Source organism: Calidris pugnax, unplaced genomic scaffold (genome assembly GCF_001431845.1).
Source record: "Calidris pugnax isolate Ruff unplaced genomic scaffold, ASM143184v1 scaffold18, whole genome shotgun sequence".
Classification (NCBI taxonomy): domain Eukaryota; kingdom Metazoa; phylum Chordata; class Aves; order Charadriiformes; family Scolopacidae; genus Calidris; species Calidris pugnax.
In genome coordinates, this window is record NW_015090812.1 from 9,962,767 (window position 1) to 9,976,645 (window position 13,879).

Below are 13,879 nucleotides of genomic sequence, written 5' to 3' on the forward strand. Positions count from 1 at the left end.
CCGCCACCCGGGGACACGGAGACAGGGTCTCTCGGTGTTTCTTTCTCCCCCTTCCTTCCCTTTCTGGCAGCGTGGGTGGCAGCGCTCTCACCCACCCAGGGTGACTGCTGCGTCCCCGGGTGGCGGTGCTGGCTCCGCGCCCATCACAACCTATTTGTGGTTCCTTTCTCTTCCCACCCCCCCCGGCTTTCCATGTTCCTCGGTGTTTCCTAGCAATGGATTTCACCCTCCCTGCCACAACAGCATCACCGAAAGAGCTCGGGCTGGTCCCACCCAGAGTTCGGCCCACCATGAGTAATTTTGGTGCCGCTCTCAGCCTTTCCCTTCTTGCCAGCCCCACCATGGTGCTTGTCACCGTGTCGAGCAGCCCCTGTCCCTCGAGGCCTCTTGTCATGCCCTCACCCGAGCAAGGGCTCTCCCGCTGCCCAGGACAGCTCCCTTCAGAAGACAACCTTATAGCAGAGATCACAGCAGCACCCAAGCAGCCCAGCCCTGCTCCACCCCTGCTGAAAACCATCCAACCTCTGCCTCCCACTCTTGGTTTGGCTCTTTAGCAGGTGGCATTGCCCCCATGAGTACTTACAGGTGGTCACCAAATCATCTTTCAACTCCCACCGCTGCTGCTGCTCTCAAACGAGACGTGTTGTGAGATGCTGGAGCCCCGCTCAAGCTTTCTCCATGCTTGGCAGCAGGTATTTAGCCCACCCAAGGAAGTGGTGGCTGTGGGTGGCCGTGGGCTACCACCACTACCGCACAACCAGTCCTGGTGGGTCTTGTGTCTTCACACAGGGCCCATGGGCAAGCCCCAGAGCCCACTCCCTGCCAAAGCCACAATACACACAGGTGGGATTCGGAGGGCAGAAAAGCACCTTGCAGAGGTACATTCCTCACAGTGGATGCATTTCTATCAAGCCAAGGCAGGGCAGGGCCAAACCTGCTGCTGAAAGACAACAGGGTGAGCCTTTCAAAACAGAAGAATGATCAAGATGACGATTAACCCATGGAGTAGCTTCTCTATTGTCAGCACAGGCTCTCCAACCCCAGGTATCTCCTTCCTGAAGACAGTCCCCCCGAGTTCAATGTGGGTCTGACAGGATGGTCCTGCAGCTCCCAAGGGCTTCAGACATCTCTGGCTCACAGCAGTGGCAATGCCAGGGGATGGGGGTACAGCCCTCACGCAGGACAGGCAAAACTGTCCACACCAGACACCCTTTCTTCTGAGCAGGCAGAGCCCAGCTTGTGTCCCCCCCGTTATGTGGGGCACACGGAGCTCGTGTCACAGCCTCCAGCCCCCGAGCTGTGAGCGCTGCCGGAAGGGACAGTGGCTTGGTTTGCCCCAGCAGTCTTCCCACGCCCTGGGCTGAGACACTGCTGTCTCAAAAACACACAGGAAAACGGGAAGCAGAGCTGGGAGAGGCCATGCAGAGGCAGCTGCACTAGTCTCAAGAGCAAAAAATCAGCAGGCACGAACACTTCCCCGGTTCTGACAGCCCCACTGCTGCCCCAGCTTGTTCCATCCAGGTGGGAAGAGAGATGGGTATCCGCTCTGAGGCAGCACTAACAGCACCAGGGAATCGATGCTTCCCCTATGAAGGTGAACTGGCAGCACAGCAGGATGAGGGCCTTGTGCTGGATACAGCAGACTGCAGAGGCATCGGCTCCAGGCTCTCTGCAGAGAGGAGGCAGGAAGACCTTGTTCTTCCCTTCCCCCAAGCAGCAGAAGAACTGCAGGCCCAGCTGTCCACAGCCGGCTTCCCCACGCTGCATTCACCACGGCCAGGGAGAGGGGAGCAGAGCCAGCACGAAGCATCCCCACCCCTGGGAGCTCTGCCAGGGCCCCTGGGACAGAGGGGCACTGCAGACCGGAGATCTCCAGCACCCAGCAGCACCTGCCCAGGCAGCAACACCCAGCCAGCACTCACACAAGGGAGCTCTTGGCTGGAGACAGCCTTGCAAGGGGCAAAAAGCTTTGCTTCTCTGCCCGTCTGGTGCTCCCCAGCTGCACAATGGGGCTACGGACACTCTGTACTAAACTACCTGGATGGGAGCCGAAAGGTCCAAACCAGCTTGTGCCTGTGCCTCCAGCATGCCTCGCGTGGGGCAGTGCCAGGGCTGGCAGGAGCCTGGCAGAAGCAGCGCGGAGGCTGCCTGCTGCCTGCTCCAGCAGCCTCCTACTTGCTCCGGGCAGCAAAGCAGAGCTCTGTGTTCCCACAGCCTAGAAAGGGTGGCCTCTTGCAAGCCGTGAAGGCAGCAGGATAAACCCCCCAGAGGGAGGACATCACCAGGCTCCTGGAGCCAGGCAGGGGCTTTGCCAGAGGCACAGAGAGGAATCTAAAAGCAGGGGGTCAGCCCAAATCAGCACTTGCTCTCTGGAAGCCTCCCCGGCACGCGCAGGAAGAGCTGCATCCTTGGACGAGAACCATATTTATTTCACGGACACAGAATTGCACTGGTGGTTGATTCTACACACACCGGGGACACGCAGCGGCAGGGCCCCACAGGCTGGGCCAGGCTGCTGGGAGCAGATTCACACAGAGAAAATTTGTTTCTTCCGAAGGGGCCAATCCATCAGCGGGACAGGGCTCTACGCAGCCGGGGTCCCGCTCCCGCCGCCGGGCAGCTCCCGCCCCAGTCAAGGATAGAAACATTAAATAAATATATACAGCACCTCTTGGGGCGGGCTGGAACAGGCTGGGTGGGACAGGGCTCAGTTGCCCATTTTTACTTTAGATGTCTAGAAAGAAAGAAAAAGAGGTTAGGCCGTGCCCCACAAACCACAGCCCAGCACCCCAGCACCACCCAGCTCCACCACTAAGACACCAGCATCACACAGGGTGCACCCAAGGTGACACTCTCGGTGACAGTTGCTCAGAGGAGCCACCAAAAGAGCTCTCCTTGCTGCAAATAGGCATAGCATGGAGAGAGCTGCGACACCCCACACCTCACGAGCAGCCTCCCTGTCCCAACACAGAGGATTGTGCTGGAGCCCAGGTGTGTCTCCCTGGAGCTGAAGAGCACCCAGGGTGACAGGCACCTTGTGCTCACATAAGCCTGGCGGCCTCAGGAGGCAGGTACCTGCAAGATAGCAACGATGACCCCAAACAGCCCTATGGCACTGCCAAAGATCTCCACAATCAGGATCTTGACGAAGAGGCTGGCGTTCTGTGCATCAGCCAGGGCAGCCCCGCTGCCCACGATGCCCACGCAGACCCCACAGAAGAGATTGCACAACCCCACGGTCAGGCCAGCCCCAAACATGGAGAAACCTGTGAGAGAGGAACACTTCAAGAGCAGGGGGTAACCCGCACCCAGGGCACACTGCAGCAGTGCTGTCTCGAGGGGACAGAAGACCCAGAGCTATCAAGTACCAGCAGCATCCTCCTGTTTGGGGCACAGGATCACCCCAGGGCACATCCTGGCTCCTGCAGCACCAGGCCAGCAGGTGACAGCACTCTGCTGCTGCCAAAGGGAGGAGCCGTGCTGCTGCAGGGCAGCACAGCCCAGCTGAGTGCAGGAGGGCATCAAGAAAGTAACTAAATAGCCACTTTTTGCCAGAAGTCACATGTCCTCCAGACACCTGCAGCAGGCTACAGGCCAGGTGAGCTGGGCCATGCAGTCGCATTCTCTACGGCTCAGGGCAGAGGGAGCAGCAGGAGGTGACAATCAGGATGTTGGAATGCTCACAGTTTTGGCACCAGAGACTTACCTGCGTGGTAGTTCCTGGCTCCAATCGCCTCTGGGGTGACTGCAGAGAAAGGCTGAGAGAAAGCACAGGCTGTAGGTTACTGGCAAGTCTGTGGTCTCCAGGAGAAGCATTTGTTCCCAGTACAGCACGAGGCAGCCACACATGGGTGGCTTCCTGATATCTGCCTTGTGTGTGCTCCCCCAACCCACTCTTCAGCATGGACAAGGGCCACTGCACAGACCACCGGCCCAGGGGCTCCCAGAGCCACAGTGTCCAAAGTTCCTAGAGGGCCACTGCTCACAACTCTGTCCCATGACCAGCTGCCCATCCCCACCGTGGCCCTGAGGCAGGTCAGCCCAGGTTCTCCCATACCTCAGCCATGTTACTGATGACAATTGCCATGATGATCCCGTAGATGGCCACAGCCTCGCAGAAAATGATGCTGTGGAGAAAGGCAAAGTCTGAGCACAGTGTCCCAGTCAGTGTGAGCACAGTGTCCCAGTCAGTGTGAGCACAGTGTCCCAGGCTCTACCCCATCCCGAGCAGCGCCCACCAATTCGTGCCAGACCAGCAAGCAGCCAGACCCCTCAGGGGTATCTGAGCCCATCCCACTGCTGCCAAAGGCAGAAAGGCAGCCCGACCTACCCACTGCTTTCTTCTCAACTAAGGGAGAGCTGCCAAGGACAAAGACCTGGTGCTGGTTGTGCTGTATCACCCGAGGAAGCTGCGATGACCCTGTGGGAAGCAGACCCAGGAAGCCCTACCCTCCACCAGCCCCCTTTGCTCCTTTGGGGAAGGGCTGTGCACGGTCTGGCCAGGGGAAGCCTCCATGAGGGCAGGAAGTGTGATCTCAGGGTGTTTGTTTTGAACACACTGGGCCCATTCACTCCATGATATCACACAGTGACTCTTCAAAGCAGCTCTCTGGCTCCTTTAGGGCTCTTTGTTTTGAAAGCAAACAGCTCAGCAAGGAACAGTCTGCCAGCAGCACCCAGCTAGAGACAGGACAGGAGCCTGTGCACTGGGCTGGGACCTGCCCTGCCCAGGCACGGCACCAGCACTAACCCCAGGTCTGTGCTTACCTCACCAGGTTCTTGGTTTTGATCCGAGGGGCTTTGACTCCACCACCGATGATGCTGGAGCCCGTGATGTAAATCCCCCTGTGGCAGACAAGGGTGGTTGGTGGAGGGTCTGGTACTCACTGAAGGATTCAACAGGGAAACCAGGATCTTCCAGCTGAGCAAAGAACTGGGCGTGCAGCTGGGGGACACCGTGAACTTGGTCTGCCCACCCTCAGGGTACCAGTGGTCCCAAGCTCCACCACCTACACCAGCAGAACTGCCGGGGCAACAAGAGCCACTGCTGCACAGCCTGGGCTCAGGGACACAAACTCCAGTGAGCCAGGGGTATCCCTGCTTCTCCACTGCCATTGCAGCCCATGAGGTGGTCTGTCCAGAACTCCAGGAGCCCAGCAACCTGGCCCCACTGCTGCAGTAACCCATTCAGCCCCAGACTCCTGCACGTACACACTGTTCTGCCCCTGCCCTGCTGTGGGAAACCACACTATCTAAGCAACTACCAAGGTGGGACAGCGAGAGCCTGCTGAAGAACCAGCCCCACTCACCAAGCAGCTCCCACCACGGACAGGGAGATGGCCAGACCAATGCCCAGGTTGCACCACATGAATGGTGAAGTCTCCGTCAGGAACCTGAAGAGGAAGAAGTGCCCTGAGTTAGCACACATGCTGAGCCCTTGTAGTCATGGTGCACAGCCCCACAACAGGTACCCCCCACCCCATCATACAGACTGAGATGGGCTGGGCACTGCCGGACAGTGGGACACAAGAGCATTTCTCTGCCAGCCAGCGACCGAGGACCCTCATCTGCATGGACCAAGACCTTCCTCCCAAACCCTCACTGTGAAGGGGAAGCCTGGGCTGTGAGGCTGCTGGGACAGAGGCAGGAAAGGCAGTGATGGCTGCACAAGGACCCTATATGGAGCCAGACACACATACGTGTAGGCTGCATCTATCCCACCTCACAGGGACAGATCCCTCTTGTTCCTCTGTGATGCAGTGACCACTGCCTATTGCTCAAAAGCAAGTGCTGTCCCTTGGCAGGCACTGCCAACACTGACCACTTCCCCACACAGCCCTGTGAGGAGGCCGTGTTGGTGGGGAGGATGCTGGTATTTACAGGGAACTCACCAGGCCACATCGAAGCGGAAGCCCAGGTCAAATATTGTGTAGCAGATCCCTGGAAAGCAAGAGTGACATGGGAACCTTAGACAGGCACCAGTGACTAGCCTAACGCTTCCATTTCCTCCCACACCTGCAGAGCCCAGAGGGAGAAGCCCAGGAGCACACCACAGCATGCAGAAGGGTTACTGGGACTGGCTCGGGCGTGCAGAGCTGTGGGGCAGGGTGCCCCAGCCCCAGAAACCCCATCCCCCCCATATCAGCACAGGACAGAGACAGCCCAGACCCATGATACTCCCAGACCCCATCCCCCTTTTCACTGAGGATTGGTGTGATTGTTGCACCCATTTTCTCCTCCCTGACTCTGCTGAGCATCCACAGGCCATGCTGGGCTGAAGGGAGCCCTGTGCCCCAGCACGGTCTCCAGCCACATCACCCAACAGCTCAGCCCCGTAGAGAGCTACAGCACTGGGTGACCAGCCATGAGCTCTTCTCTCTCTCAGGGAGGAGAGAGGTGTGAAGCTGTGCCCTGATTGATCATCACATGCTGCTCCATCACCATCCCACCACGGTCCATGTCACCCCCCAGGAACCCATCAACCCCAGAAGCTGCAGCTGCCTCCTAGCACTCCCCTTTTCAAGGTGTGGATGTTCAAGACGTGCCTGCTGTCCTCAGTGTTTCCCTCAAGGTTAGTAACTTCTAGAGAAATTTGTACTCCAACGCAGGCAGGAGACACCAAAGAGCAGCCCTGAAAAGCCCTTCCTTTCCAGGGAGGGATTACAAGGGCAGCTCACCCTGCTGTACCCCAAGTGCTCCTCTTCCAAGCTGAATCACAGCTTGGAATCACACCCAGCAGCCCAAGCAGACACAAAGGTGCTCGCACTGAAACCCTGCCTTGCTCTGAGCTTGCAAGAAGGAACCACGACTACCGACCAGAACAGACAGTCACTCTTTGCATGACTTGTAGCATGCAACCGGAAAAGAGAGAGACCTGCCCGTCTGGCACTGTCTGCTCCACACCAGATAAAGAGGGTGAAGGCTCTTTACCATTGCTCACTAGAGCCAACAGCTGCGTAACACTGACCATACAGATGGAAAAAGAGGAAATGGAAGAAATGCTTAAATGCAGCAAAGAGGCCACTGCATGTGTCCCACTGCTCCCTCCCCCCAGCTCCAGAATTGCAGCTTGGAGGCCAAGGTGCTGGCAAGACAGCCATGTGCTTAATAGCAATACAGGGGCAGGACCATGTGCCCCAGGTTGGAGAAGCCCTGCCCTGTCCACAGCCAAGGCTTGAGGACAATTCATGCTGTGGGAGAGCCTTGGAGTGCTGCAGCCCAGGGAGACCTGCCAGCCTCACAGCAGGGATGTCTCCATTGTCCCTGTGTGCTAAACCCCTCCACACACGACTCGCGGCTCAGCACTCCACGCACGGGGTGAACATACAGGCACTGTCAGATGAGCAACCCCCGAAACAGGAACCAGTCACTCCTTCTGCCTGGAGAATTGTGGTGCCCCCCTCCCCTGCAGCGACACACACAAATAAGGATTGGTGCCACAGGAGCGTGTCGGGAGGCCACTTCCCAGCCCGCACACCTGGCGACCTTCAGGGATGATCTATGGTGCTGGGCCTGGCAGGTCTGTAACTTATGTTTTGGTTTTGCTGCTTGGCTGGCTGAGCAGGAACTGAACCCAGCCAGCTTTTGCTGCCCTCACTCCCCAGGAGTGGTAAAGAAGGGCTACAACCAGCTCAGGGCAGATCCTCAGGGCACCTTCCGTCTCTTCAAGAGCAGGTATAGCCTTAGATTCATATACAAAAGAAACAGGGTGAATGATGCTTTCCCGTGAGCTCTGACTCCCAGCCCTGCAGCCAGAAGGACAGAAAAGAGCCAGGGCAGTGGGACTGGAGCACCAAAGCAGAGCCCAGGAACAAGGAGGGAAAGCACCAAGAGGCACCACCGCAACACTGCTCGCTCCTTCCCTGAAAAGGGATTGCAACAGGACAGGGGAAGTTAAAAGCATCTGGGCTGAGCTTGTTGATATTTTCCAACAGTCTAAAGTTCGCAGTGTGTGTCTGCGCTGGTTTGAGCTGCATGACTCAGAGAGCCCAGGAAGGCAGCCCTGTGCCCAGCACTGGGTTCACCAGGCCCTGGAAACACGAGAGAGTGAGACACCCTCAGCTTCTGACTGTCCTTCCCCTCACCCAAACAGAGGCAGGAACCAAGGTCTCCCCAGCTTCTGCCTGGCTTGTGGTCACTTCACGCTACAGTGAAAGAGGAAATCACCATCAACTTCAGCATAAAATCTTCCAGCTACCTCTTGGAGTCATCCCCTTCCCAGGAAGCATTAAATCCATCCACAATGCCACCAGCAACAGACCCTAGGCTGCCAGAAGCTGCAAAACAGCCAGGCACCAGCTCTGCAATCATCCAAACTTGCACATTTCCTTGTGCTGCCATAGCTTGGCTAAGCGGCAGGACCATCTCCTCCGTCCAGGAGACATCAACTGTCACAGCCTGAAAAACCAGGCACCTGCCTTTACCTCCCCCGATCTGCCAGATCCAAACACAACCTTGACTGCCACCAGCACCTTCACACACACACACACACACACACACACACACACACACACACACACACACACACACCGAGAAGCAAATCAGCTGCTCAGGACAGACAGGCTCAGAGCACCGATAGCTGCGCACCCAATAGCAGCTGACAGCTACACGGTGCTGCTGGGGGGCTGAGCCTCCAAAGTGTCCAAGGGGTGATGTCCAGGCCAAAGAGCCCCAGAGCAGCGCTCCCGGTGCCATGGCAGGCGACAGGCCAGCCCTCCTACCTCTGCCCCAGGGCAGCTCGGCCACCGGGGGACGGACAACGCAGCACCCCCTCGACCACCACCTCCCTTCTCCACGCCACAGCGACCCTCCCCAGCCCCTCTCCAGAAGGCAGCAGCCCGCACGGACACAAGCCCGAGATACAGTCCCTCCTCACGCCCAGAGCCCCCTCCTGCCCCACGGCCCAGCCCCATAGCCCGGGTCTGTCACCCACCGCCCGGCCCAGGCCTACAGATCCCCCTCTGCCCTCCCCCAGCCCCTCTGCCCCCGCTCCCAGCGCTGACCGACGCCTAGCAGCGTGCTCCAGAAGGCGAGGCCGAGCCCCGAGTACAGCAGGGCGAGCCCCGTCATGGCGGCGGCGGCGCGACGGGACGGGATGGGACGGGACGGAGCGGAGAGAGCCGGCCGGGCGCGAGCGCGTCACCTGACCCGCGGGGGACACGTGAGCGGAACCGCAGCGCCCGAGCGGAAAACACGTGACGCCACCGCCGCCACCGCGCACGCTTATTGGCTGTCCGGCCTGACCGCCGCAAGAGAACTACATAGACCAGAAAGAATCGCGACGAGCGGCTCTTCCCATTGGCTGTCCTTCCCCTCTCCGCCCTGCCCTGAAGCGCGATAGGCTCCGCTCCGTCAGGGGCGGGCTTTCCGGGAACGGGGAGGGCGGTGCCGAGTGCTCATTGGCAGGTTCCGCACCCCAGCCCGGAAGCGGGCGCGGGGGTCTCGCGTGGCGGGCCTGACCCCCGGCCCCGGGGCGCCATGGCAACAGCCTTCAGCAGCGACGGGGAGGCCGCGCTGCGGCGGGAGCTGGGCCCGGCGGCGGCGGCGCCGCGGGGGGACCTTGACGGCTTCTACGAGATGGGCCGGGCCGCCGCCTTCGTGCGCGGCGGGGGGTTCCGCAAGGTGAGCGTGGCTGAGAGTGGAGCGTTGGCCGGGGCTTGCGGGCCGCCCCGACCCGGTGCCTCACACCCTGCCTCCCCCCAGGTTGCCCTCCAGTTCCCTGACGAGCTCCTGGCGGACGCAGCGGCGGTCGCGGCCCGGATGGAGGCGGCGACCGGGGCCGAGATGTACGTCCTGGGAGACACCACGTACGGCAGGTCAGTGCGGGGCTGCGGGGCGGGGGCGTCCCGGGGGCAGCAACGGGGCTGCTCGTCCCCTGCCTGGCAGGGCTGAGGAATGGAGCTGCCCGAGCTGGGATAGTGATGCCAGGGAGGAGGCAGAGCTCCGTGGTCTTGCCCAGGTGGCCAAGAAGGCCAACAGCATCCTGGCTTGTATCAGGAATAGCGTGACCAGCAGGAGTAGGGAAGTCATCGTGCCTCTGTACTGGGCACTGGTGAGGCCTCACCTCGAGTAGTGGGTTCAGTTCTGAGCCCCTCACTATAAGAAAGGACATTGAGCTGCGGGAGCGTGTCCAGAGGAGAGCCACCAAGCTGGTGAGGGGTCTAGAGAACAAGTCATATGAGGAGAGGCTGAGGGAACTGGGCATGTTTAGTTTGGAGAAGAGGAGGCTGAAGGGAGACTTCATTGCCCTCTACAGCTACCTGAAAGGAGGTTGTAGAGAGGTGGGTATTGGCCTCTTCTCCCAATGGAATAATGATAGGAGCAGAGGAAATGGTCTGAAGTTGCAGCACGGGAGGTTTAGATTAGGTATTAGGAAGAATTACTTTACTGAGAAGGTGGTCAGGCACTGGAACAGCCTGCCCAGGGAGGTGGTGGAGTCACAATCCCTGGAGGGATTTAAGAAACGTGTACATGTGGTACTTCAGGGCGTGCTCTACTGCCTGAGATTGTTGTGTGCGGTGATTGTTGTGGTGATGGGGTGTTTGTTTTTTGTTTTTTTTTAATGGTTGGACGATCTCAAAGGTCCCTTCCAACCATGAAGATTCTGTGATTCTGTGGTGCAGAGCCCATCTAACAGCAGGTCCTCCCTCCCCACAGCTGCTGTGTGGACGAAGTGGCTGCCGAGCATGCGGGTGCCGAGGCAGTGCTGCACTATGGCCCGGCCTGCCTCAGCCCCTGCAGAAAGCTCCCAGTGCTGCACATCTTTGGGCAACAGCCCCTGGACATTGGGCGTTGCACAGAAGCCTTCCGGGAGCTCTACCCTGACCGGCAGAGCCGTGTGGTGGTACTGAGTGATGTGATCTATGCCCACGCGATGGGTGAGTGGTCTGGGGCAGGGAGGGAGTCTCTCTGAGCTCTACAGAGCTGCCAGGGGGAGAGGCAGCAGCAGGCAGGCAGTCCCCAGACTCTGTCAGCCTTGATTTTTGTCCTCTCCTCTCCCCTAATCAAGAGTGATAGGGCATTGGAATAGGCTGCCCAGGGAGGGGGTGGAGTCACCATCCCTGGCTGTGTTTAAGGGCCGTTTAGATTCAGTGCTAAGGGACATGGTGTAGGGGATGACTTTGTAGAGTAGGATAGATGGTTGGACTCGATGATCCCAAGGGTCTCTTCCAACCTAGACGATTCTATGATTCTAATTTGCTGTCCCACCTTCTGTGGGTCAGGTCTGTGGCTGTGGTTCATTCTCACTCCTCTCTCCCTTCAGGTGAGCTGGAGCAGCAGTTGTGCCCCGAGTACCCCAATGTTGTTTTCTCCAGGGTGGTGTGTGAGGACTCTACCGGGCCCACACCACCTGGGGAGGTGCGTCAGTTTGGTCGCCAGTTCCCAGTGGAGGCACTGGGAGGGCTGCAGGACTGCGCCATGTTCTACGTGGGAGCCGAGGGCCTGGCCCTCACCAGCTTCATGCTGACCTGGAACCGCTGCCTCTTCAGCTCCTTCGATCCTGCCACCGGCTGTGGCCGTCGCGAGACCCTCAACGTCAACCGGGCCCTGATGCGACGCCTCTACCTGGTGGAGCGGGCCCGGGATGCCCGGGTGGTGGGCATCCTGGTGGGCACCCTGGGTGTGGCGGGCTACCTGACCGTGCTGCAGCACCTCCGCCAGCTTCTGCGCCGGGCCGGCAAGCGCAGCTACACGCTGGCCGTGGGGAAACCGAACCCTGCCAAGCTGGCCAACTTCCTGGAGGTGGACATTTTTGTGCTGGTGGCCTGTGCTCAGAACACCCTGCTGGACTCCAGCGAATTCTACCGGCCCATCGTGACGCCCTATGAGCTGGAGCTGGCCTGTAATCCGGCCCGGGAGTGGACAGGGAACTACTTCGCTGACTTCAGAGACCTGCTGCCAGGTAACAGCTGGAAAACATCTGCCCAACACGCTCCTGGCGCGTGCCCTGCCCTGCCTCCCTGCCTGGAGGCTGCAGTGGCCCCAGCTTTGTGCTGGCTGGAGGACAGACACGAGCATCAGGCTAACGTTACCGTTTCCCGGCAGGTGCCTGTGCACACGTTGATCTCCCACCGGCCGTCCCAGCAGCGGAGGCCATTCCCGACGTCTCGCTGATCACGGGGGAGATGCGTGCAGCCCACCTATGTGACCCCCCGGCCCCCCAGCTGCCCCCCAGCACTGCCCTGGCCTGCAGGGACCAGACGCGGGCCCTCGCGGAGATCAGCCCTGCTGGTTTGTGATTTGATTTCACCGGTGCAGGGGCAGTGCCACCTTCATGCTCCCAGTAACAATTCCCTTTCTCTCTCCTCCCAGCCTCCTTCCTGGAGTCCCGCAGCTGGCAGGGCCTGGAGCAGCAGCTGGGGCAGACACCCGTCTCCAAGGCTGTGCAGGGCCGACGAGGGATCGCCATTGCCTACGAGGACGAGGGGCGCGAGCACTCCTGATTCGGCAGCAGCACCAGGAGGAGCAGAGGGCCTGCAGGGGCCCAGGCAGTGCCTGCCACCGGGCGTGGGACCTGTGAGGGTGTCACAAGGGTCTGGACCTGCCACCAGCTGGCCCCGCGCTGGATGTGGCCTGCGATGGGACAGCAGGAGTTGCATGCCTGTTTGGGAATGCCGGTGGCACCGCCACGGGGCTCACGGCCAGGGCAGCAGCAGGGCCAGGAGAGGTGCTTGGCCCCCAGTCCAGGGCAGCTTTGGCCCGATGTGGAAAGGTCACAGCTTTGCACAAGCTGACAGCAGCAGGACTCGAGGCTTGTGTGGCTACTGCTGCTAACTAAAGCTGAACTGAAAAAGACTTGTGAGTGAATTGTCTTCTAGAATAAACCACGGGCTGAGGAGTGAAGGCGGGGGTGATACCAGACATCCCAGAGTGAAAACACACAACTGGGACCCCCAAAAATGGAACCACATTCGCAGGCTGGGCTGGGGAACCAAGGCAAAGCATTAGCAAGCCCCTCACCTCTCTGATGGAGTGGGAAAAAGACTTGTGAGTGAATTGTCTTCTAGAATAAACCACGGGCTGAGGAGTGAAGGCGGGGGTGATACCAGACATCCCAGAGTGAAAACACACAACTGGGACCCCCAAAAATGGAACCACATTCGCAGGCTGGGCTGGGGAACCAAGGCAAAGCAAGCCCCTCACCTCTCTGATGGAGTGGGGCGCACGCACCCTGTGCTGCAGGGACGACCCCACATTTAGCAGGGGCAATGTCTGGCCCCTCTTCAGTGTGGCAGGACCGTTTCTGCTCCATGAGCTGCTCCATGCTGGACAGGAGAGTGTGGTGAGCCAGGGCTGGGGGGAGAACTGGTTTTCACCATCTCTCCCAAAGCTGGGGGGCACACAGGAGGCATTGAGGCACCCCAGCCTTGATGTAACCCCCTCTGCTGGGCTCTTCCCCAGAGGTATAGGGCAGGCAAAATCTGGACACTGCAATAACGACAGCCACAACATAGAAATATTCTTAATATAATTAGGTGCAGGGCCTCCCCCCTCCCAACCACACGTGTACAAATGAGCAGGGGGTGACTCCCCCCGCCCAGCCAGCCACTGCCGCAGGCACAGGGGCAGCCCCCCTGCCGTGGGGCATGGGCACCCACGGGGAAGTGCCAGGGAAGGGCTGGTAGCCCAGGCACGGGGCAGCCCGTGCTGGGGCCATCCTGCCCAGGCTTCCCCCCCATCCCTTGCCCACAACCACCTCCTGCAGCCGGCACTCCCGTCCCCTGCGAGGGGGGAGCATGCTGGGGGAAACAAAGATGCTGACACCGAGATGCGGCCACCAAATCTAGCTGAGGAGCGTCCCGAGTGGGTTAATTCTAGGTGGAGGGTTATTCTACGGAGCCGTACTGCAGCAGGGCAGGGAGGATGGGGGGGCAGGGCT

General features: G+C 59.6%; 2 protein-coding genes across 2 annotated transcripts; one reads left to right on the forward strand and one right to left on the reverse strand.

The window, feature by feature from the left end:
- Positions 1–2,407: 2,407 nt before the first annotated feature.
- ATP6V0B (ATPase, H+ transporting, lysosomal 21kDa, V0 subunit b) lies at positions 2,408–9,185 on the reverse strand. The gene is made up of 8 exons (XM_014939485.1): positions 9,003–9,185; positions 5,892–5,940; positions 5,310–5,393; positions 4,768–4,845; positions 4,058–4,127; positions 3,707–3,758; positions 3,076–3,266; positions 2,408–2,734 (listed from the first exon to the last, which is right to left on the reverse strand). Exons 1-8 carry the CDS (start codon positions 9,067–9,069, stop codon positions 2,708–2,710), a joined length of 618 nt encoding a protein of 205 aa, XP_014794971.1. The 5' UTR covers positions 9,070–9,185; the 3' UTR covers positions 2,408–2,707.
- Positions 9,186–9,427: 242 nt separating this feature from the next.
- On the forward strand, positions 9,428–12,793 carry DPH2 (DPH2 homolog). Its single transcript, XM_014939012.1, has 6 exons — positions 9,428–9,621; positions 9,703–9,815; positions 10,657–10,877; positions 11,264–11,902; positions 12,046–12,231; positions 12,313–12,793. Exons 1-6 carry the CDS (start codon positions 9,478–9,480, stop codon positions 12,441–12,443), a joined length of 1,434 nt encoding a protein of 477 aa, XP_014794498.1. The 5' UTR covers positions 9,428–9,477; the 3' UTR covers positions 12,444–12,793.
- The last annotated feature ends 1,086 nt before the right edge of the window (positions 12,794–13,879 follow it).

Excerpts from the sequence above, each read along its gene's own strand:
- ATP6V0B (XM_014939485.1), bottom strand. The coding sequence starts at position 9,069 with ATGACGGGGCTCGCCCTGCTGTACTCGGGGCTCGGCCTCGCCTTCTGG. Across the intron at positions 3,759-4,057 it reads TCATCAGTAACATGGCTGAG|CCTTTCTCTGCAGTCACCCC; the intron begins GTATGGGAGAAC and ends GCTTTCTCTCAG. Across the intron at positions 2,735-3,075 it reads TCATCGTTGCTATCTTGCAG|ACATCTAAAGTAAAAATGGG; the intron begins GTACCTGCCTCC and ends CTTTCTTTCTAG.
- DPH2 (XM_014939012.1), top strand. The coding sequence starts at position 9,478 with ATGGCAACAGCCTTCAGCAGCGACGGGGAGGCCGCGCTGCGGCGGGAG. Across the intron at positions 9,622-9,702 it reads GCGGCGGGGGGTTCCGCAAG|GTTGCCCTCCAGTTCCCTGA; the intron begins GTGAGCGTGGCT and ends GCCTCCCCCCAG. Across the intron at positions 12,232-12,312 it reads CGCGGAGATCAGCCCTGCTG|CCTCCTTCCTGGAGTCCCGC; the intron begins GTTTGTGATTTG and ends CTCTCCTCCCAG.